At 44.1% G+C, this 24,302-nt stretch overlaps 1 protein-coding gene across 2 annotated transcripts in view; it reads left to right on the top strand.

The window, feature by feature from the left end:
- The window catches only part of LOC147710455 (ficolin-1-like), an 844,448-nt gene that overhangs the window by 120,508 nt on the left and 699,638 nt on the right, over positions 1-24,302 (top strand). For both annotated transcript variants that reach the window (XM_086921142.1, XM_086921141.1), the window contains exons 5-6: positions 16,520-16,555; positions 18,300-18,335. In XM_086921142.1, the coding sequence (XP_086777268.1) occupies positions 16,520-16,555; positions 18,300-18,335 (72 nt within the window). The remainder of the gene's footprint in view (positions 1-16,519; positions 16,556-18,299; positions 18,336-24,302) is intronic.

Here is a 24,302-nt window from a genome sequence, read left to right as displayed (position 1 = left end):
GAGGCATATATATTTTTTAACAAGTTTGTGACAATTGAATCAACACGGGACACCGTAGTTCAGAAGCACTGAATAGTGCTGACTGGCCAATAGGAAGCGTTGTAACGAGTTACGGTCCAATTGAAATTCGCCTAGTATAACTCCGCTCCATAGACGAGCGTTCTAAAAAGAAAAACAACCACAGAACGCCTTAAACACCCGAGCGGCATATGCTGCATGAAACGGAGGTCAATTTTCCCCGAATCTAAGCAGAGGCACATATATATTTTTGTAACACGATTGTGACTATTTAATCAAGACGGGAAAGCACAACACGGCGTGTATATAGGTTGCCATGACAACGCGCTCTAAAACATGGTTTCACTTATCAACGTAAGAGCCTCGGTAAGGTTTCCATGCCGACGCGTTCATAAACGCAGAGACGATTGGTACCTAAGGAGCCAATAAAATTGCCTACACGGAAGGAACGGTCGCCTTAGCGACTGTTCTGTTTATACCACCCCACAACCAATAGAACGCGCAATCAAAAGGCGCGCATGAAATTGGCCATGAGTATTTAAACAAACGCTCGGCAGGCCCGTCTCATTTCACAAAAACGCTGTGACGAGATAAGGACGTGCTGCCAGGAAGAGAGGAGCAGGGAGGCCGACTGCATAATTATAGGTAAGGAGACCACAGGGACAGACCCAAGATACTAATAGGTTATCTAAGAGGAGGGTCAATAAAGGTTTTACATAAACTTAACAGAAATGGGAAGTGGCATAGTAGTAGAAGGAACCAACCTCTACAGAGTACTGGATATATGAATAAACATTATTAAAAATAAAAAATATTTTTTCAAAACTATTTCGTTTTAACTCTGGTGAAAGTCATCTAGAATCACTCAATTCTAGGTTGATAGTACAAATGGGTTCCTTAATCATAATATTATGTAACAATTAATACTACCCTTAATAATGGCCCAATAGAATACAGATTCTGCAAAAAATAACTACATCAATCTTTTTTTTCCCGGGTCCTACTTTTAAAAAACAATCCCAGATAGTGCCCTTTATAATAAACTCTGCCATCCGATAATAAAGACAGACATTAATATCTAAGTAACATTCTAGACAGATAATCGACTGCAAACAAGAAGATACCTCACAGAACAGACACTGAGAGCTGTATCTTGATCCAATTGAAAAGGGAACCCGGCACCAATATCCTGACTCTCACGGTGAGTACAGCAATAACATAGGGAGTGATTAGTACATCTAACTCAAAAAATTCAAAAGATAATAAAGGAACATACTTCATATAATGCAAATTTCCACAGGGAGGCTATAACTGAAAAGCTCAATATATAGAACGGTGGCTCCTCCTGGCAGCAAAGGACACAGTGAAAATAGAACACTATCAAGGTATGTGGGACAAAGTAATAAAGAAGGAAATTTTTCGCTTCATTTATAACATAGATTAACTTATGCTAAATACTCATTACAAGGAATTTAATACCTACAGGTAGCAAAGAAAAAATTGAACTTCAATAACATATATAACCTGGACATATCCGATCTGGAAATAATGGAAATCCAGTAAACCAACCATCTGGTATGTAAAGTGAGGCCATGAAACTTAAACTTAATCGTAATGTACAAATCTATGTACTTATCAGAAAAGTTCGTTAATTATTGGCTCTTTATCTAGGAAACAGAGCAACCTTGTACACATTGAATCAACAAGACTTCAAGAATCCTAATTTTAAAAAAGGATTTATCTTTGAACAAATCAGTTCAATCCAGGGAGAGAATAAGCTCATCTGGAACAACAAGGTACGCACCTTATTATAGGAGGTACTTCCACTCTGTTTTAGTGAGGGAACTAAGGGAGGTCTCTGCAACATATGGAGCATATATATCCATGAGAAAGGCAAATAGTGGGGTAGACTTATAAAAGGTTTTTTTTAATAAATGTAATTGATCACATAGAACAGGGGAAAAATGTTATGTATATCTGCAAAGTCGACACAATAAAAGAAATCTCCAATAAAGAGTTTAGACTACAACAATGGACAGAAAAATGATGTAAAAAGATGATATTGATGTGTCTGGTAACTATGTGTTTTATTATTTTAATTGTCTAGAATCAGTCCTGATGAAGGCATACTAGAAAAAAAGCCGAAACGCCGCGTCGACCTTTTTGATTCTGTGACCTTTTATTGTGAAACATTTTTTAAAAAAGAGTTATTCTGATGATGATGCATATCTGCATAATGGTTTTAATGAATTGTTTTTTATAACATTGTATTGTGGAATAAAATTTGTATTCTTTACCAGACTGAAGTAGTGATATGTTTTTAATCAAATATTTACTTACCTAATCGATTGTGCCAAAGATGTTGTCCATTTGTTGATTATTGCTTATTGTATGAAACAGAAATCTTAGTATAGATAATCAAACCGACTCCCTGTTTTTCATGTTTTTTATGTCTTTCCAACCAATAACTCTGTGTGGATAGTATCAAAAAATATTTCACATTTTTTTTATTCTTTATATGATCTCTGCCTTTATGAATATACGGTTAGTACTTTTGCCTTTTTCATGAGAAGCATGCCCCTCTAAGACAGAGTATATAATCTAAGAGGGAGGGAAAGTGAGACACCTGTTAGTCCCACACTAAAACAAGACACTACCTGATCTGTCCAACGAATTGGGACGTTTTGTTGTTTTTTTACCTAATATTTCCCCACCGTCCTCTACCAAGTTAGAGTGGGGCCCTCCTAAGTTTTTATACGTTCATACAATAAGGGGCAGTAAACAGTATCTCCCGGCTTAGGCGATGGCCTCGGACCTGTGTGGACAGTCAATTGCGGAGGGAGGGTTTACCAACAGAAGGGTTATTCATGAAAGGAAAGGAGGTGTTGGTCAGGCACCGCCGTGACTTCCAAGGACAGGGTCATGCTGACTTGTGCATGTGAGGGAGGGGGCAGCCAGGGTGCGCGGAGGAAGAGGGTCATTTGAGAGTGGGGGGGGGGGTGTTCAGAATGTGCGCAGGAGGGAAGCCGGGGATTTCAATGAGCGGGCAAAAGAGGCCATGGTGCCTAAAATGGCTGTCAGGTACATGCGAGCATGGGCCTTTGCTGGCGGAGTGGTGCGGTCAGCGTCTCATGACATTCATGGCGCGCACAGGGAGGGGAATGGGAAAAGACAAATGAACGCCGCTTATGTACATCAATTTTGTGAATTTCCACAACCGGAGCGATCTCTCCAGACACGATTGACAGGGGCCAGAGCAGTGGTCAGGAGGCAATTGGGCCACAGGTGAGCGGCAACACTCCGGGCGTCATAGCGACAAAAGTGAGAAAGGAATCCGGGGCAGGCATTGGGAGGAGAAGGGTCTAGCAGCGCAAGCAGGCCGAGCTGCCCCTGCGGTGAGAAGAAAGACACACTGTGCTTCGACTCCAACTCGCGGCAATTCATGCAGAGTCTTTGACTGGCTCGGGAGGGCCTAGGAAGAGAAAGAAGTGGCGCCGCATCCAGAGTAGAGACCAACCAGCCAGGAGGATTGCAGGGGCTTGGTGTGTGGCCGCTAGAGAAGAGGGAACTTGGCTAGATTCTTCGTCTGGCGAGGAAAGAACGTGGGGGCGGCCTTGATGCCTGGGGAGAGCAGAGAGCTTGCAGCAATCGGGTGGAGAGAGGGGGTAGCTACCTGACTAGTAGACAAGAGAGTACAGAGGCCTACTCTGGAGCATATGCCACACACCGCAGATATGCCCTCGATAACGGGGAAGAAAGACAGTTCATTGAAAGAAATGTTGTCCAAACCTTCAAAGGCTAGTGGCGGAGGGGGGCGGTCGTCCCCGGCAATGCAGCTGCACCTTGTGTCGGAGGGAGCGTAGGCCCCGATCACCCGCTCCTTTCTAGGGACACTGTTCAATACCTTGCGAGAGGACTTCCAGACATTCAAAGGTGAAGTGGCAGGGGAAGTGAAAGAGATTCGACCTGATGTGGATGAGATTGGAGAAAGGAAGGCCAGCATAGAGGCTCAAGAGCAGGCCAGAGATGAACAGTGGTACAGCTCCAACAGGAAGTGATCCGTCTGCGAGAACAGCAGATCAATCTCCAGGCGCATACGGAGGGTCTTGAAAACCGCTATTGGCGGAATAACATCTGCGTGAAGGGAGTTCCTTCAGACGCAGAGGGCTCAGACATGGTTCAGTATCTCCAGGGGATGTTCCGAGACATATTGAGAGTCCCACAGGACTTCGAGATCCACATTGGCCATGCACATAGAGTGGGGTTGAAAAGAAGAACCCCTGCGCCCGTGCCAGATATCCTGGCCTTCCTTCCGGATTTCCCCATCAGGAAACGCATCTTACGGGTGGCCCGGGCGAAGCAACCGGTTAAGTACCTTGGCCATTCAACAGCCCTTTATCAGACCTTGGCTGCCATCACACTACAGAAGAGGAGAGATTTTAGGGAGGTGACCACACATCTACAGTTAAAGGGAGTGGCATACTCCTGGGGCCATCCATTTTGCTTGATTTTCAAATGGGACGGTAAACTTCATCAAAAGCAAATCTTTACAGGAGGCCTGCAAAATGCTGGGACTGGTGCACTACAGCCCAGGGGTACTGGCCAGCCAGGAAAGCTACACCCCAAGGGAGCAATGGCAGAAAGTCGGACGGAGGTGCCCGCCTGCTGACTCTCTGGAGCCAGACCCCACCACCATAGCGCAGGAGCGACAGGCGGCCCTGGAGATGGTCCTCAAGAACACAGCATCCCAAGATAGCTCAAGATCTATGGGGGGACTACTGTACGCAATTGAGATAAGCAGGGCTGGGGTGGGGCCTGCTGGGAGTCAGGAGTTGGGGAATCTTAGGCCACGATATGTCCCTGCTATTTTTTTCTTCCTGGGGCACGTAATTATGCCTTGCCGGCGCTGAACAATATGGGGGGGGGTTGGCGATTTTAGGTTGGGGTTAGGGAGGGGAAGAGAGTGAACTGGTGTGCTACAAATACGGGACAAGCTGAGCAGGCTTAACGCAGGGGAGATTGGAGAAGAAGGGGCGGAGGCCATACACCTAAATGACGAGCGGGGAAACCCACAAGCGAAGAAGTCAAACCCGATCCTATCCCATATCACACTCCACACTGCAAGTAGTCACCCTCAATGTGAAAGGTCTTAATAACCCTAATAAATGAAAATCCATACTGTCCTATCTGGAGAATGTGGGGGAAGATGTGTGTCTCCTTCTGGAGACGCATCTCTTCCCCAAAGATTGGCATCGTATGAGGTCCAGGGCATTACCTCAACAGTTCTTTTCTTCCATGACAGATAAAAAAAAGTGGGAGTGGCCATACTGATTGCTAAGCCCTTTGCAGGGAGGGTAGGGTACTAAGTAGCTAAAGTGAAAGGTCCCCTCCTAGCCTATAAGCTTTGGTTGGGTGGTTCACCCCTGGTGGTGGGGTCCATATATGCGCACAACTCAGGGCAGGAGAAATTCCTGAAGGCAGCTCTCTCCCAGGTTCTGAGGGCACAGGAGCGGTGGCGGTTGGTGGGAGGGGACCTCAACTTAGTTATGGACACAGCTATAGACAGAACTAGCCACCGTTACACTCAAACAGGGGAATTGTCTAGCGAAGGGAAAAGTTGGCTAAAATCTAGAGGATGGTAGACATTTTGCGGGTGGCTCACCCACACACCTCACAATTTTCTTTCTATTCACATGCAAGTGGCACTTATGCCAGCTCGACCACCTGTTATGCACGACTGAACTGAATGATTTAGTGGTGATGTGGACATCATTCCATCAGCACTTTCGGACGATAATGTGATGACGGCAACCCTTCGGGTGCCTCAGAAACATAGCAGGACTGGCATGCTGCATAGAGAAGTGGTGACAAAACAGATCCACAAATGCATTACAGATTAACTGGAACTGAATGATTCCCCTGACATTTTCCTAACCACTTTATGGGGGGGCACTCAAAGCAGTGCTGCGCGTGGAATTGATCCGCGGCTGCGAACAGAGAACATAAGGACAACAGGACCAGATCACGGCGCAAGTGCTGGAGCTAGAAAGGGTACACGGCAGGACCGGGGGACATTGAGTTTGGCGCCACCTGGAGGTGGCACAAGCCCAATTGGTCTGGACATGGCTTAGTATGCAGAATTTAGGCCCAAACACCCCTACTATACTAGGGGGGAACAAGCCAGGGTGCAAGTTGGCGAGCAATCTTAGGGCCCATACCCAGCAGATGAAGATCAAGTCTCTTAGGAAGGTAATGGGGGAGATGGTTGAAGGGGACGACAAGATTGTGAAGGTTTTTCAGGAATTCTGCACTGATATTTACCGGAGGGACTCCCCTCCAGGCCCCAATATTATCACATACCTAAAAGGCGCGAACACAACACCACTAGATCCAGAATGGGTAGAGACGTTGGAGGCACCGATAAGGGTGGAGGAAGTGATAGGGGCGATTTCATGCATCAAGCCTATGAAATCACCGGGACCTGATGGCTTCTCTGCAGGTTTTTACAAATCTTTTTGCCAGATCTTAGCCCCGCTCCTGACGTGACTTTTTAACTCCTTTACTGGGCCTGAGACGATCCCTCTGGACTTACTAGCGGCCTCCATAGTGGTGCTGCCTAACCCCGGATAAGATAAAACCCTTTGCGGCTCCTATCGCCCGGTGTCCCTACTCAACATAGACTTGAAGTTATTCACCCGGGTGTTAGTGGCCAGGTTAGGCCCCCTCATGCTGGGCATCATTGAACCCGAACAGTCTGGATTTATTCACACTAGGTGGTGTAGCAATAACACCAAACGCATCCTTCTCCTGGTCAACAAAGCCCACCGAAAGAATATGGACGCTATCCTGTTGTCGGTGAATGCCGAGAAGGCATTTGACTGGGCAGACTGGGACTTTTTATATAAAACCCTGGTTCACTTCGGCCTAGGGGATCCGTTCAGGGCCTGGGTGACAAGTTGTTACAGCGCGCCCACCGCGACTATTAGGGTAAACGGCATATCATCTAGCCCCTTCGAGTTCCAGCGAGGGATATGGCAGGGATGGAAAACACCCAAAGGAACAGACCAGGTCTATGGGACGGTGTGTCGCCATAACAAGAGACTGTGGAACAATAGGATGCGTGTATGAGCTAATGCTGATAGAGACATAAGCTAGATCAAAACCCATCAGACCACCCTTATAGTGACCTTTCTTCATAGCGCCACAAGGTAGTCTTACTACTAGGCGTGTTTTTAACCTTTGACACACTGACTTTCTTTTGAACAATTTCAAAGTCTATGTAGTCAATTTTATTATTTTTCACTTGCACCATAGCACTGCACCTTCACCAATCTTATTCTAGCACATACAACATGGCTAGTATCACGGACATTCACTCCCACACCGGCAATACATGGTCGGTTGTGGTACTGAATGATCAACAATTCCCACATGACGTGAACTCCACTATAAGGGTGGTCTGATGGGTTTTGATCTAGCTTATGTCTCTATCAGCATTAGCTTATACACGCATCCTATTGTTTCACAGTCTCTTGTTATGGCGACACACCGTCCCATAGACCTGGTCTGTTCCTTTGGGTGTTTTCTGTCTAGATATTAGGGGTATGAACAGACAGGTCATTAAATATTCCCCTCCACCCTCCACACACATTTTTTGTTTTTGTTATATGGCAGGGATGGCCATTGTCACCCCTCCTATTCGCTTTATATATCGAGCCGCTGGCACAGAGGATAAGGGTCAACCCCAACATCTTGGGCATTCCCTTCGGTGAGAAGAGACATGCGATAAGCCTTTAAGCGGATGAGCTCATTGCGGCACTTGAGTCCCCAGAGCGATCGGTCCAGGCATTCCTACAGGAACTAGAATCTTTTGGCCAGGTCTCTGGATTCAGAGTAAATGTTGGGAAGTCAATGATTCTCCTTTTGGACCAACGAGGGGTAGCATCGGAAAAGGGTAGGGATTCCTACTCAGGGATACAGATAAGGACGTCTATTCCATACCTGAGGATTGAACTGGCCCCGTCCGTACCGGGAACGGTCATGCTGAATTACTCCAAGTTAACCACTCAGATCGCTAGGGAGTTACAGCAATAGAAGCATCAACAGCTGTTGCTCCTGGGACGGGTAGCAGCGATTAGAATGTCTATTCTTCCCGAGGCATTTTACCTATTCTAGATGATACAGATATGGCCCCCACCAGGCACAATTCATAAATTGCAGCAAGCAATACAGCAGATTGTATGGGCAGGGGCATGCCCTCGAATGCAAAGGGGCCAGTCTATATGAGGCCAGATGAGGGCAGTTTGGGGACCCCGAACTTGCTAGAATACTTTAGGGGGGCGCAAGTCAGGTACCTGATGGAGTGGAACACACCAGACTCTAAAAAGAGATGGCTATTCCAAGACAGAGCGCTAGCAAAACTCTCCCTGTGGAAAGTCCCTTTCCTGAACAGCGCAGATAGGCAACCCAATCTCCAGGCTCACCCATAAAAAAACACTACTAAGGGTCTGGGTTGGGGTCGCCACTAGAAGAGGATTGACATCTTTCTCCTCTCCCATGACCCCTTTATTTGACGATAGGGAATTTACACCAGGGCTGGGCAAAAGGGCGTCTGCTGCATGGCAGGAGATAGACTGTAAAGTGACATGGCACCTATGTGATACGGAGGGGATTTTATAATTTCACGACCTACGACGTGACTATGGCATCCCTGAAACAGAGCGGTTTCATTACCTCCAAATTCGTCACTGGCTTCACCAGAAGGAGGTAATGCCAAAAGTGGTTAGGAAATTGACACAGTATGAGAAGTGGCTAGTGACAAAGAACACAGATAAGAAAATGATCTCTGAAATGTATGGTATATTGCGCCCACAGGCCCCTCTAACGCCCACAGCCAGGCAAAAATGGTGGGCGAGGGAACTGTGTCGAGACCTTACGGGAAAAGAATGGAGAGACATATATTACCGGGCCAACCACACGGCACGCAACACCGCCAGCAGGGAAACCACCGTTAAGATGGCCACCTGCTGGTACTTGACGCTGGCGCTACTTAACAAGGGGAACCCAGACCGTAGCCCGACTTGTTGGCGGGGTTCCGGGGAAGAGAGTACACTGGTGCACTTGCTCTGGGAATGCAGGGAACTGACAGGCTATTGCACCAAGATACTAGCTGACGTAGACTGACAATTCGAGACACAAATCCTGAGGTTTTGGAGCTTTGTTGTGCTGGGATTGCCCAACCCGCTGACTTACCTGCTAAGGTCTAGGAGGGGGAAACAGATGGGATTGATCTTGTGGGCGGCACTCCAAAACCTTTTATTGCACTGGGGGACACAGACAAGACAGACGTGTATGTGGTGGTTGCATAGGTTATGGCACATCTTAGGGATGGAGCGGATACAGGCCTCCATTACTAATTCCACTGTGGGGTTCAGAGAAGTTTGGCAGCCCATAGTGTCTCTTTTGGCCACCGAGATGTATGAAATCACATATCCGAAGTATCTTCACCTCCTGCAACTCACAACTCCAGAGCCACGTATGCACCCTGACTTGCACTCTCGCTCTTGCCCTTTACATTGTTCTAAACTGAGATAGGCCCCAAGCACACCAGTTAGTGGGTGGTAAGGGTGGGGGCAGGAGTAAACATTTTTTCTATTTCTCCTTTTTTGATATTGCTGTGTAATTGTGCACTCGTATTACTCTAGCCCATGCACATACTTTAAGAAGCACCATGTGCATTGGCGGGGCTGTGCTGGAAGGCACCCGCACACAGACTTCAGTTGTTGAAATGCATGCCCAGAGGTGGAAAGTAGCAGTGGGACCTGGGAAGGGACTACCAGATGTGTATGTTGCTTCTTTGCTGCAGAATGTCAATAAAAACAAAGTTAAAATTAAAAGTCCTATTTGTTTTTTGATCTACTACCACGGAAAGAGAAGATTATATGCATTTAATTCTGGTTGAGCATTTTAAAGTTAAAGTCTCTACCCACAGTATATAGTTATTCGCTAATATCTCAAAAGACGAAGCTCTAAAAGTCTCCCCCAGCTTTGTCTCTGAATAATAGACAGGTAGATAAAAGAGGTGTGATTCTACTCAAAGGCCTGAGAAATTTAGACCTAATATTGCTAATGGGAGACTAGGAAATTGTATTCCAGCAAAAATGACACATAAATTGTCTTCTGGTGGGGCTATTATTGATTACTTAATAATTTCAGCGGATACTTTCTGTAATTTTTCTTATTTGGACATTCTGGAAAATTCTTATAATGACCAAATGGTGATCTCATGTTAATTTGAAATGACCCTAGCTGATGTAGGCTCATGGAAGTTTAAGGACAAATCTATAGTTTTTTTTAAAAAACAGCTAAATATCAAATCATCCTCAAAACTAAAAGAGACATTAACAATTGTAATAGGAGATCAGCAGCACAGTATAGGCACCCTGGTTACTACATGTAAATTTATATCTTTACCAATCAAGCAGAGACCACATTCTAATTTGCTATTACATATAAATAGGGAATTAAACTAAATAACTTACTAGATAGGAAAAGGCTCAAGAAAAAATGCTCTCTAAGGCAAGAAAAAGAAGCCTACGAATGGGTTCAGTTCAATCAATCAACCATAACATTTATAAAGCGCATTACATACCAGTGATGGTCTCAAGGCACTGGGGGGGGGGACGGGACCCTACTGTTTGAAGAGCCAGGTCTTGAGAAGTCTCCTGAAGGTTAGAAGGGCTTCGGTCTGCCATAGGCGGATGGGGAGGGTGTTCCATGTCTTGGCGAGGTGGGAGAATGATCTGCAGCGGGCGTTCACTCTTCGGATGCAGGAGACGGTGGCGAGGGCGTGGTCTGCGGAGCGAAGCTGGCGGGTGTGGGTGTAGAGGCTGAGTCGGCTGTTGAGGTACACTGGTCCGATGCTGTGGAGTGCCTTGTGTGCTTTGATGAGGAGTTTGAAGGTTATCCTCTTGTTGATGGGGAGCCAGTGCAGGGCTCTCAGGTGGGGTGTGATGTGACTGCGGCGAAGGATGTCGAGGATCAGGCATGCAGAGGCGTTCTGGGTACGTTGTAGCCGTTTCAGGAGTTTGACCGGGGCTCCTGCGTAGAGTGCGTTTCCGTAGTTCATTCTAATGCTGACGATGGCCTGGGTGACGGTCCTTCTTGTTTCGGACGGCATCCACGTGAAGATCCTGCGAAACATGCGGAGGGTGTTGAAGCAGGAGGAGGAGATGGAGTTGACCTGCTTCGTCATGGAGAGGTTGGAGTCGAGGATGACCCAGTTAAAAGAGGTTGCTTCAAAAAATTACACCAAAAGGTATTGGGTAAACAATCTCAGATTGTTGCAGCACCTAAAAATCCCTACCAATTCCCATAAAAGCAGGAGACTGGAAACACTATCTCAAAGATCTTCATTCTGTGAATTCTAATCTGTATTGGTATTCCACTACTTTAACTAAATCTCCTAATATCCTTGAATCCAGTTATGCCCCTTCAAGGTGCGAGGTTGTAGGGCTCATTAAAAGAAGGGGAGCTTTAGGAGCAATGGTTCCTGCAAAATTTCTATGGCAATAATTAAAAAAGAGCCTTTGCTGTGGGCTACATATCTTACCCATCTTTTCAATTACTGCTATCTGCAAGGGAAGACTTCCCCCCTCCTGGTCTGGCAGTATTTTAATTTCACTACTGAAAAAGGGTCTCAGACACCTTCCAGGTAACTACCCGCAAATAGCTTTACTAGATGCAGGAGGGAAAATATTTGCTTGTGGTACATTGGATCATCTCACTGACTGGGTGGTGGAGGAGAAAATTCTTCCCAAAAACCAAGCAGGATTTAGAAAAGAACATTCCGCCATGGATAATATCTGTATGCTGAGAAGAGCACCTTACCTCGTGGGTCAAATATATATGTGGCTTTTAAAGATTTTTTAACAGCCTCTGTTTGATAAGATAGACCGGCCAATGTTTTGGAAAAAAATTTAAAAAAAGGGAGTGCCTGCAACCCCTGCTATTGCTAATTATTGCTTTGCACTCCCACACGTGGTGCCAGGTGCTAATAGGGGGAGATCAGCGCCTATCGGCCGTAGTACCCACATACAATGGCTTGAAGCAAGGCTGTACATTAGCCCCGCTATTTTTCTTTCTGTACGGAACAGATTTACCTGAATGCTTCTCTCCCCTAGAGGGAGATGCGCCAAAGTTAGGCGGACGTCCTTTCTCATGTCTCATGTATGCAGATGATATTGCAATTATGTGCTTGATTCGCACTGTGCTGTACAAGAAGTTGATGTCACTGCAGAAACATACGATGGTACAGTATTTGAAGATACATGTCTCTAAAAGTAAAGTTTTGATTTTGAACTGTAGAAGGAGCAGAAATTTTCATAATTTCGAATGGAGAATTTGCTCTGAACATCTCGAGACAGTAGATTCTTATCTCTATTTGGGGAAATGAATAGCAGGTAATACAAAATATAAACCCCACATTGAACAAAGCTCCTAACTTTAGGACTCCTAAACGGAAAAAAATCCTAACTTTAAGATTCTCGGTATTCACAGAAGGCATTTAGGAATCCTAAAGTTAGGAGTCCTAACTTTACTACTCCTAAATAGAGAAAATCCTAACTTTAAGAATTTCGGTATTCACAGAAGGCATTTAGGAGTCCTAAAGTTAGGAGTCCTAACTTTACTACTCCTAAACAGAGAAAAATCCTAACTTTAAGACTTTCAGTATTCACAGAAGGCATTTAAGAATCCTAAAGTTAGGAGTCCTAACTTTACTACTCCTAAACTGAGAAAAATCCTAACTTTAACCTTTACCATGCTCATGACGAGCTGAGCTCATCATAAGTCACGGTGCTCCGGTGATCATGACGAGCTCAGCTCGTCATGGGCCGTGGAACGCTCAGGTGCGGGGAGAATTCCCCTGCTGTGCTGAGCATCCCACGGGAGCCGGTGCACCTGTGACGAGCTCAGCTCGTCATGAGCTCAGGAGCGCCGTGCCTCATGACGAGCTGCGCTCGTCATGAGCATGCGGGCGCTGTGCGCACCCCCCTCCCCCCAAGCACAGCTGGGTAATTACCCCCACAGCGAAGGGGTTAAAACTTTCGGTATTCACAGAAGGCATTTAGAAGTCCTAAAGTTAGGACTCCTAACTTCTGTGAATACCGAAATGAGTAAGTGCCTTCTGTGAATACCAAAATGAGTAAGTGCCTTCTGTGAATACCAAAATGGTAGTAAGTTTAGGATTTTGTCTTAAGTTAGTTCTGTGAATCGGGCCCACTCTGTTTGCCCAGACTTGTTACCATATCGTCTTCGATGGCTTCGGCCAATGTTTATACGGAATAACATCAAAAGTGTAGCATCAGCTCGCAAGTCTCTCTTCTATCCAAAGAATGAATCAGTATCTACAAAATTATTACATTTTTTAAGGAGCTTTTGAACTTATTTTAGTTCTTACTATACTACCACTTCAGAGGAAGGATGTTATTACCCTAGGTCTTCCCTTCTGTAGTATATACTATTTCTTACTGCTTATAGATAGAAAACAGGACCCCGCTGCAGGTGGTAGGAAACCCAATCTTAACTCCTGCTTACATCTTGGGACCAATGGCATCTCTCATGACCAGGCACTTAAGTATTGGGCCTTTTGTAGATTCTTGTAAAGGTTACAGGTGTTTTATACTTTCTACATTTTACACTCAACTATTGCTGCTAGGGGGAGTGAAGTTTTAGCTATACATGCTTCTGATCTTTCTCTTTTGAAACAATTTACACGTAAATTGCTGCTGCTATTTGGTCGCTTTTTACAAAAATTGGAATACATTGGAAGCTATTGCTGCTAGGGGGAAGTACATTTTTAATTATAAATGCTTTCGATCTTTATCTCAACATAATTTGCACATAACTCTCTGCTGCTACATGGTTGCTCTTTGCACACAATTGGACCATCTATGAAGTTGCTATTGTATTGAAGCTTAATATTAACCAATTGCATATGTACTTCACTCAATTTCTTTGTTACGGTAAAGCATTTAATTATTTAATCACAATTTGACTATTCTGTTATAATGCTGGTCATCCCTATTTATATCCTGTCTCATTCAGTGTCCTTATCCCCCTCTGGGATACGTTTGTGCACAACTCTTTGATGGTAAAGTGGGAAAGCTAGATTTGGTCGTAAAGTTTTTGATCTCTCCTTCTATAGAATAATTGGCACATAAACCTTGCTGCTATGTGGTTATGATGTTTGTTTTTGCAACACCTTTGTAACTTTTGTGAATTACTCTTATATTGAAGTTTTATAATAACAAATTGTTTTGTATTTAACTTAACTTATTTATTGAGGTAAATAACTGAATATCTAACTGTAATTTGACTATTTTGTTATAACTTATTATTTTCTATATATTCGGTCTTATTTTTTAATATGGACCTCATTTGAGATCCAAATCTTAATAAACTAAATGAATTGTGGAGAGAGATGTCAGTTGGCCCGGAGGTAGGGCAGGAGTATGCCAATACACATTCTGATGGGTAATTGTTACTGTGCTGCTCGGTCCTTGGAGAGAGCACATGGGCAAGAAAGACAATGATAATGAGCACCAAAAGCATGTATACACTGTTTAATTTCTCAGTACAAGCAAAAGGTACCGATATTTATTCATAACCATACAGTTTATGCCAATTTTCAATCTTAATCGGCATGAGCAGTAGAATGATATAACTGCGTTTTTGCTTCTTTTTTAGGTCTTACATTGGCTAAAGCCTATTCATCTTCCTAAAACTGTGTGTATAATACACTTATAGGGGTTTCAGCATGCCTTTTCAAGCCTACTATTGTGTTTTAAACATTTATCCTCCACCTACTGCAACATACAATGAGGGACAATGCAATAGCCCACTTCAGCCACTGGCTAACTTCACTGTGAGTGATGACAAGTTGTTCCTGTCAGTCCCAAGGGCGACTATGGCAATATGTGCTTGTTGAGACCAAAAAGAATATTGCTTTTATGCAGTGTTTTTGTTTTTATTAGTGAAGGCCTAGTGGTTCCCTAGCAATTAAATTTTGCAAAACCCATTACAAAACAAGAATTGCAAAAGCCATAATGCTCTCATCCAACCCCAGACTTATTGGCTAATGCTTATTTTTCAGAAAACCAAAAATAAATGACTCATCAATAATAAAATGGTGTTATAACACGAACACCTTCTGAGTGACAGTATCAAACCTGATATGCTTAATTTGTTAAAAATAAATACTAGGGCATAACATATTTCTTAGAAGGGAGATGCCATCTGCCACCACTGACATCAGCAGCCTCCATTTTGTGTGCCACCTACAGTTCTTTGGTGAAAGAACCACCTCTTCGGCAAGTGGCCTGGTTTGGGGTAAGGGAAGCGATGGGGTGTGTGAAAGGGTGCTACATGGACATTCAAAGGGAAGAAATGCACTATGCAAATACTAAAATTCTGAGGTTGAAAAGGTGACAACTATTGCCCATATTTGTGCAGTGGCTGTTTTGTATACACAGCAAGGCCGATATAATGTTGCTTATGCATTTCCTCGAACCTGTTCTCCATTCCCGTAGAGTAATCAATGCCTGAATCCAGGTGAAGGAGATTCAAGATATCATGAATTGTAAAGAAAATTAACTAGTGCTGAAGATAACAAGAAACATCAACTAGACATCAGCAGTAATCATCAACAATTATGGATCCAGAATGTATATATGAGGTTGTTTGGTTGAGTATTCAAGACTTATAATTACATTATAATGTCTCTCAATCTACACTAGATCAACTCTAAGGCTATGGAAGGGTAAAAGCAGATGTTTTGAATAGTGATACCATGGAAACCCATGGAGATATATGAATGTTTGCAGGGAGATGAAAGTGCTTGTAGGAAGCTCGTAGTGATGTCAATGAGATGGCACATTTGGCTTGTTGACTTACCCAGGTGGGCTGAGAGGAATGGATGGCACTTACAGCGGCACGAATTCTGCTGCAGTGCTGGTGATTTATTGAGTGGGCGGTACACGCCCACTGTGACATCGGGCAGTCGGGGGCCATCTGATGCATGGAAGGGGTTAAGGTGTCTGCTTTCAAAAGACAATTAACATCTAAAGAGGTTTGATGCAATGTAAGTGTAGTAATGCATTTTAAACAACACTTACAAGTTTAGACAGAAGTGTTTGGCAGTATTATATGTTGTCTTCCTTTAAAAAATATTCAATTAAATCCAGAAGACTTTGTGAAATGAATGGTGGATGGAGGATGCACTGGGGTTAGTCAGCAGAACCTTCACGACACAATGTCCCACCTCCACTTAGCAATAATACAAGCCATTGTCACACAGTACCGCTACATGTGATTTATACTCTAGCACTATTTTTTCTTCTCTATGTCCCTCCCCTTTCATAATTCTTTCTGCAACCACCGATGTTCGAGAAAGAGGCCCTTTTGAAGATATACTCTAATTGGATGTGTTTTTTTAATGTAGGGGACAAAGGAAACCCTGGTGTCCAAGGAACCATAGGTAAGAATGATATCAAAGATTCATTACACTTTTTTTTACTTTTTTAATTGTGCCAACTAGGGGTAAATTAAAGCATGCTTCTGTGAATAGTCTACTTTTGAAAAAAAAACAAAATCAGGAAGCATAGAATGGGCCAAACTATAATAGTTAGGTGTACAAAGCTGAAACAATAATTCCAGTTTCAGCATTTCAACTTTCATACAGATCAGTCCAGGGGGGCTGGGGTATCAACATTTATAATTTCCTAGGAAACGTTGCTCTCCGCTATAGCAAAAGCAGCTCAATGTAATTACACTAAAGGGCTAATTATAATGGCAGAAGGACCACCACTGCCGGGCCGGCGGTGGCTGTCCTTCCACCATCACATAGTGATTTACCCACCGGCAAATTAGGATGGTGGTGGGTACTGCCACTTTTCCCGCGCAGACAATCGCACCCATTGCCTGGCGGACAGAGTAGGGCCACTAATATGGTGGCAGTGCCTAGTAGGCACTGTCCACCATAGTAGGATGTGGGTTTTAGGAGGCCTTTCCATGGCGGGGAAGGTTGGCGGAGATTGGGTTTGGGGGCCTATTGCGGGCCCCCCTTGCGGGGGGTGTCGCTGCACTGGGCATTTCCATGCACCAAGTGGTAGGCACCGTGTGGTGCCTGCCACGTGGTGCGGGGAAATGCAGTGCCAGCACCTTTATAATTGTGAACGGTGCTGCAGCCAGCAGCACCTCCCACAATATTAAAGGCCCAGGATATGCCCGCCAGTATGACGGGCACATCCTAAAAGCAGTGGTTGGACCAGCGCATGACTGGCGGGCAGTCACAAATACTGCTATGGTGACGGCATCATAATGAACCCGTAAGCTTGGTAATGAAATAGAACTCAGGGCAGTGCCAATGCATTAGTCGTATCTGAGAAATGGCATTAATCATGTGTCTGGAAGGTTTTAAATAATCAAAGGGTTAGCTGAGAAAGTCATAACTTACAGGTCTGTCATACAAACCATAATTTGCGCAAACAATGCAAGGCTCAAGACATCACAATAGCTCTACTGATAAATAACAGGACTTCAAAGCCCGCCTTAATTAAATGGCATCACATATCCGAACAAAGAGCTAAAATACTATTTCCAGAGTATTGCCATCATCTCAACAATGCCAATGTTAGCATACAATGTAATGCAACCAGCGATGTCTTCAATATTATTTGTGATGATGTACGCCTTGGAGTGGTACAAGAGGTTGCTTATAATATGACTATAAAATATATGCAATCAACAAACATTTGATACGTCCCTGTAGTATGGCGTAGCTGCTGGTAACTTAGAAAAGTACCACTGGCTCCACTGCTCCTCTAAAGTTCCACTAAAGTCAATATTTTGAAGGCAGGATGTGCAAGTCTTAATGTTATGTGGACATCTGAGTATGTTTTTAAAGTTTGGTTCATGAAGTGTTGTGTATGTGTGTTACTCTTTCTTTCATGAACTCCATTAATTTGCAGCCAACTTCAAAATAGTTCTATAGAGATATAGAGTGTATTGTTTAACTTTGTTATTTAAATTGTGCGTGAATGATATTTTGGTGTCACTCTATCTAGTTATTGAGGCACTGTTTTGGTTTCAGATGTAAAACGCTATTAAGGGTACGTTCTTGTCTTGTTTTTTCTCACTTTGTGTCACAAACTGATAAAGTGTTCGGTAGGCAACTGTCAATTCAGTCAATAATATATTGCACATATTTGTTAAACACCCAGGGGAACAGGAACTGGATAACATCCTCTGTAAGAAAGGTGAGTGATTTTTACATTTCCTAATTTTCTTCGTATCTAAATATACATCTCCTATTCTTATTTTTCTGTTAGCATTGTTTGTGCTTACTGTTGCTTCTTAAAGCTGTCACCTTAGAAGGACTAACCTGGAGAACTGGTGGTTTCTTTTTGCGTGTTTAATGCAAAGTTTGAGACAAGGTAGGGTGATGAAAAGAAAACTGAATTCCCAGTTTAGTGAGTTTGTAAATTATTTGCTCCAACTCATAGTTTAAGATTGAGCAAGCATTACATGTGACATTGAATTAAAATATATGTAACACTAAGTGGGTGTTTACAATGTTGGGCGGACTGACGCCTGCCTGACACCAACACGGAATCTGGACAAAGCGAACTCGGGTTGGTGGTCCTGACCACCTAAGCACGATGCGACCGAACAATGCTCAGTCGCATACTCCCATTCCTCTACGGGAGCTTGCATTACGGTTGTAAACCGCCCATAACACAAGCTTCCATAGAAGAACAGGAGTCTGTGTTCATTCCTGCACCGTGTGGCAGCCACGGAGCAGGGATGAACACGGGTCACCGAGTATCATAATCATGAATCACTGACAAAATATCGAGTACCACAAGATCGAGGTACAAAAATATTGCGCCAAAAATATTGAAGTCAAGAATATCGACATCCAATCTACATCATGGTAATAACGAAAATATATAGAAAAGAATATTGTTAAAAATATTGTTGTTTTTTTTTTATTGTTTTTTTGGTACTGTGGGAGGTATTAAAACCCACGCTGAGAGGGGTGGATATTTCTTGGTGTGTGGCGGCGCGTGGGGAGCGTAAGAGGGAATTGCTGCATCGGGAGGCGGAGATAGAGGCCTTGGAACGTCGGAGCCGGGGGGCGGAAGGCGGCCCAGCCAGCTGACATCTACTACTAGTACAGCAAAACTATACAGCCCTACTGCTGGACGAGGCCCACCAGGCTTGGCTGGCAACACGTAGTAGGGTTTATCAGAGGGGGGTCAAATCCAGCAAAATGCTGCATCGACTATGTCAGGGCGCCTTTAATTCCCAGTCTCTACCGAGAGTCCTGGACCCCACGGGGGTGCCGCTCATTGAGCCTCTAGCAATTGCCGAAAGCTTTGCTGCTTACTACGAGGTCCTCTATGCACCATCAGAATGCCTTGCGGCCGCGGATATAATCAAATTTATTAATAACCTTCCACCTAAGGCCATCTCAGACGAGATGTGGGACCGCCTGGACAGGCCACTGTCGGATGAGGAGTTGGGTGCGGCCCTGGGGGAGCTGAATCCCGGGACGGTTCCGGGACCAAATGGATTTCCCAGTGAGTTTTAAAAGAAATTTTTAGTGCAGCTGGCCCCACACTTTCGGCCGGTGGTGGAGGAGGTGCGGGAACATGGCTCGCTGTCCCCTGACTGGAGGTACGTGGAGGTGGTGGTGTTCCTCAAGCCAGGCAGACCTCCGGAACAGCACGCCTCATACCGTCCTATCTCCCCCCTAAATGTGGAGGCGAAGGTACTGGCCAAGGCACTGGCCAACCCGCTCCTACCACATATTCCGGAATTGGTACACCCAGACCATGCTGGGTTCATGCCCCAGAGGGTGACCCGCCACAATATTAGACACTCACATGTGGAAGTGGCAGCAAGCGGGTGGTTGGGGGAACCGGCTGCGCTATTATTGGCCGACATGGATAGGGCCTTTGATTCCCTGAGCTGGGTATACCTCTTTGTCCTTCTGAGGAAGCTTAACCTTGGCCCGAGATTTCTGGCCTATCTGATATTGCTATATACAGATCTGACGGCATCGGTGCGGGTGGAGTGGGCGATTTCTTGCTCCTTCTCCATACGGCGTGGTGCGCGGCAAGGTTGCCCCCTCTCCCTATACCTTTTTGCGCTTGCCATGGAGCTGCTGGCGGCCTGGGCGCGCATTGATGCCCAGCTTCGGGGGTTTGAATGGGCGCCAGGTCTCTCGGACAGAATAGCACTATACGCGGACGATGTCCTGTTTTTTCTTACCGCTCTAGACAGGTACAGCCACGGTTGCTGCGTATCCTACAGATTTTTGGGGAAGCCTCAGGATTGTATATGAACCCACTCAAAGCTACGCTGTGGGTCCTGGTGAGAGTGTGGGCTGCATCAGTTCCATTAGCGGTGGAGGGGCTGAAGTATCTGGGGTTCTTCCTGTCTGATGTGCCGGCGGTGGCCTGGGAACACAATCTGCTCTCGGTGTGGGACTGTACCCCGAGAAGATCTTAAATTGTGGTCCCGAATGCCCCTGTACATATATGGTGGGTCGGTAATCTTCAAGATGGTGGCGCATTCCAGCCTCCTCTATCAGCTGCAGAACCATCCATATCAAATCCCACCCTGGTGGTTCCGGCAAGTGCACTCAGCTCTGGGACAGTTTCTGTGGGAGGGGGGCAAAGTGAGGGTGGCCCTACGCACTTGTTTCCTGTCAACCTACTCCGACGGTCTAGCTTCATCAGATGTTCTATCTTACTATCAGGCCTCACATCTGTTGGTCCTTAATGAATGGTGGTATGGGGACTGGGGGGACCCCGCTTATGCAGCTGAGCTGCAGCATATGGGAAGTTATCCCCTGCATACACTATTACACTCCGCACCTCTTCGAAGATCCTTGCCGCCAGTCACGCGGGTGGTATTCTTTATCTGGAGACAAGCGCTATGTAGGATGGGGTGGTGGAACGTCTTGACTTGTGAGACACCCTTATGGGGCAACGGGCGCCTTTCTCAGTTGGCAGCGCTGCGGGGCTTTTGGGGATGGGATGCGATAGGCATCTCGGTTCTGAGGGATTTTATGATGGATCTGACACTCAAATCGTTTCAAGACCTGCAGGATGAATATGGGATCCCGCGGTCCCAGTTTTATCGGAACATGCAGTTCAGGCATGCCCTCACCTCCAGCTTGGAGGGCCTGGAGTCTCTCCCTGAATATAGCCCCATAGAAGCAAAGCTCTTTATGGGTGCCCTACCGGACGGCAAGATCTCCGGCATATACCAACCGTTAGTCATACACTGTTCCTCTAATCTGCAGAGGCTTAAGGATGCGTGGGAGGCGGATGTGGGTGAATTGGAGGAGGTGGACTGGGCTGAGGCCCTAGCGAGCCCGAGAGGGGCGGCAATAGCGACGCGCCTGCGGCTGGTGCAATTTAAATACCTGCGCAGAGTGTATTTCACCAGAGAGCGCCTGTGGAGGGCGGGGACGATCGCATCACCCGAGTGCCTCCATTGCCAATGGGAGGAGGGCACGCTCCTACATACAGTGTGGAGTGCCGCTCCTTGCATAGATTCTGGAGGGGGATACACTCCTGTCTTTCGGAGGTGTTGGCTTGGGAGCTTCCCTGCACACCACACTTGGCCCTGTTGCATGTGATGGAAGGAGTGGGAGGCAATCTCTACAAACGGCACCTTCCGTTATTAGGCCTGACATTAGCAAAAAGAGATATTGCCAGGGCCTGACAGGCGCCCCGGGCCCCATTGGTTTCCGCATATAAAAAATGGGCTAGATTTCTGTATGGAGCTCGAACAACCTGTTTTCCTCGCCAGGGGGTGCCCACGTAAACATTACAAGCTATGGAAAAGGTGGGCGGATTACCGGGGCCTGGACTTTGACCCACCCCAGAAGGTGGAGGCAAGCCTGCCGGACTGATCTCTTTACTGTTTTTATGTGTCAATGGTGGCAGGGGCGGGATGACCCGGAGTGACTGTGATTCCCGGGTGAGCAGCTACAAAGTGGATGGACTGATGTGAGATGGGCGCAATCAGGGGGGAGGGGGAAGTTGGGGGGGTTTGTTATAATGCGGTTCGCTAATTTTCATGAAAGTCGAAGTCATTATCATCTTGTGATTGATGTATGCAGCAACCTCTGGAGTGGAGCGCTCTGCAATTTATGTGATAAAATGTGCTTTAAAAAAAAAATGTTTTTTTTATGTTAAAAAAATGATGTAAAATAAAGTAAATAATACATATAATTAAAAGAAACATAGTAAAACATATTTTAAAATGTTTTAAAATATACCTAATACATATAATATAAAATAAATTAAACATATACATATAAAATATAATATATATACTTACCCAATATTAATCATAAATAATTATTTTAATAGCTTGTAAATTGATAAAAACATTTTATAAATTATAAATACACATATACATATCATACATATATATATAAAAATATAAAAAAAACATATCACAAATTAAAAGATTACAATATTTTTAATCTTTTTAAAATAAATTATAGACTACATTAACTAAAACAGTAGAGAAAATATTGGATAGCGGAGGGAATAAAATTACTATTCCAACTCCAGCGAGTGCATGAGTAGGGAAAGTGCTGGATAGTCTAGGGGTAAAAAGTACTTTTACCACTTCAGAGAGTGCAACAGTAGGGAAAGTGTTGGATAGCGAAAGGGTTAAAATGACTATTCCAACTCCAAAGAGTGCAACAGTAGGGAAAGTGTTGGATAGCGTAGGGGTAAAAATTACTATTCCAACTCCAGAGAGTGCAACAGTAGGGAAAGTGTTGGATAGTGTAGGGGTAAAATATACTATTCCAACTCCTAAGAGTGCAACAGTAGGGAAAGTGTTGGATAGCTTAGGGGTAAAAATTACTATTCCCACTCTAGGGAGTGCAATAGTAGGGAAATACAATATTTTTAATCTTTTTAAAATAAATTATACACTAAATTAACTAAAACAGTAGAGAAAATATTAGATAGCGGAGGAAATAAAATTACTATTCCCACTCCAGAGAGTGCAACAGTACGGAAAATGTTGGGTAGCGTAGGGGTAAAAATTACTATTCCCACTCTAGAGATTGCAACAGTAGGGAAAGTGTTGGATAGAGAAAGGGTTAAAAATACTATTCCCACTGCAGAGTGTGCAATAGTAGAGAAGGTGTTGGATAGCGTAGAGGTTAAAATGACTGTTCCAACTCCAAGAGTGCAACAGTAGTGAAACTGTTGGATAGCGAAGGGGTGAACATTACTAATCCCACTCCAGTGAATGCAACAGTAGGGGAAAGTGTTGGATAGCTTTGGGACTAAAATTACTATTCCCACTCCAGAAAGTGCAACAGTAGGGAAAGTGTTGGATAGCGTAGGGGTAAAAATTACCATTCCAATACCAGAGAGTGCAACAGTAGGGAACGTGTTGGATAGCGTATGGGTTAAAATTACTATTCTTACTTCAGGGCGTTCAACAGTAGGTAAAGTGTTGGAAAGCGAAGTGGTAAAAATTACTATTCCCACTCCAGAGAGTGCAACAGTAGGGAAAGTGTTGGATAGCAGAGTCGTAAAATTAACATGCTTATCAATTAATTTTTTATCATTAAATAACGAATGAATAATTAATTAACAATAAATTAATTATGAATACCAATAAATTAAAATTAATAATTACTTTAATGACATTAAATTACTTCCCACCCTATTCCCCTATAAACATAAATCCCGCTGCTAGAATAATTTAACACAATTAATATAATAAATGATTGATCAATTAATAAAAAAGGTATTACTAATTATTAATTAATTTACAATAAATGTATTATCAATACCAATAAATAAAAATTAATAATTACTATACTATAATAAATTGCTTCCCACCCTATTCCCCTATAAATCCACAACCCGCTCCTAAACTAAATTAACACAATTAATATAATCATTAATTAATCAATTAATAAAAAATAATAACCAATTAGCAATCAATTAACAATAAATGAATTATCAATACCAAAATATAAAAATTAATAATTACTTCATTATAATTAAATTACTTACCACCCTATTCCCCTATAAACCCACAACTCGCTACGGAACTAAAATGCAAAATGTAATTAAAAATATTTAATAATTTCTAAAAATTATTATTTATTTACTATCATAAATTACTTTCCACCCTATTCCCCTATAAACCCACGACCCACTACG

The sequence above is a fragment of the Lissotriton vulgaris genome, chromosome 5 (assembly GCF_964263255.1).
Source record: "Lissotriton vulgaris chromosome 5, aLisVul1.2, whole genome shotgun sequence".
In the NCBI taxonomy this organism is placed as follows: domain Eukaryota; kingdom Metazoa; phylum Chordata; class Amphibia; order Caudata; family Salamandridae; genus Lissotriton; species Lissotriton vulgaris.
The sequence above is the reverse complement of the archived record's forward strand: the minus strand, read 5'-3'. Positions and strand labels throughout refer to the sequence as shown.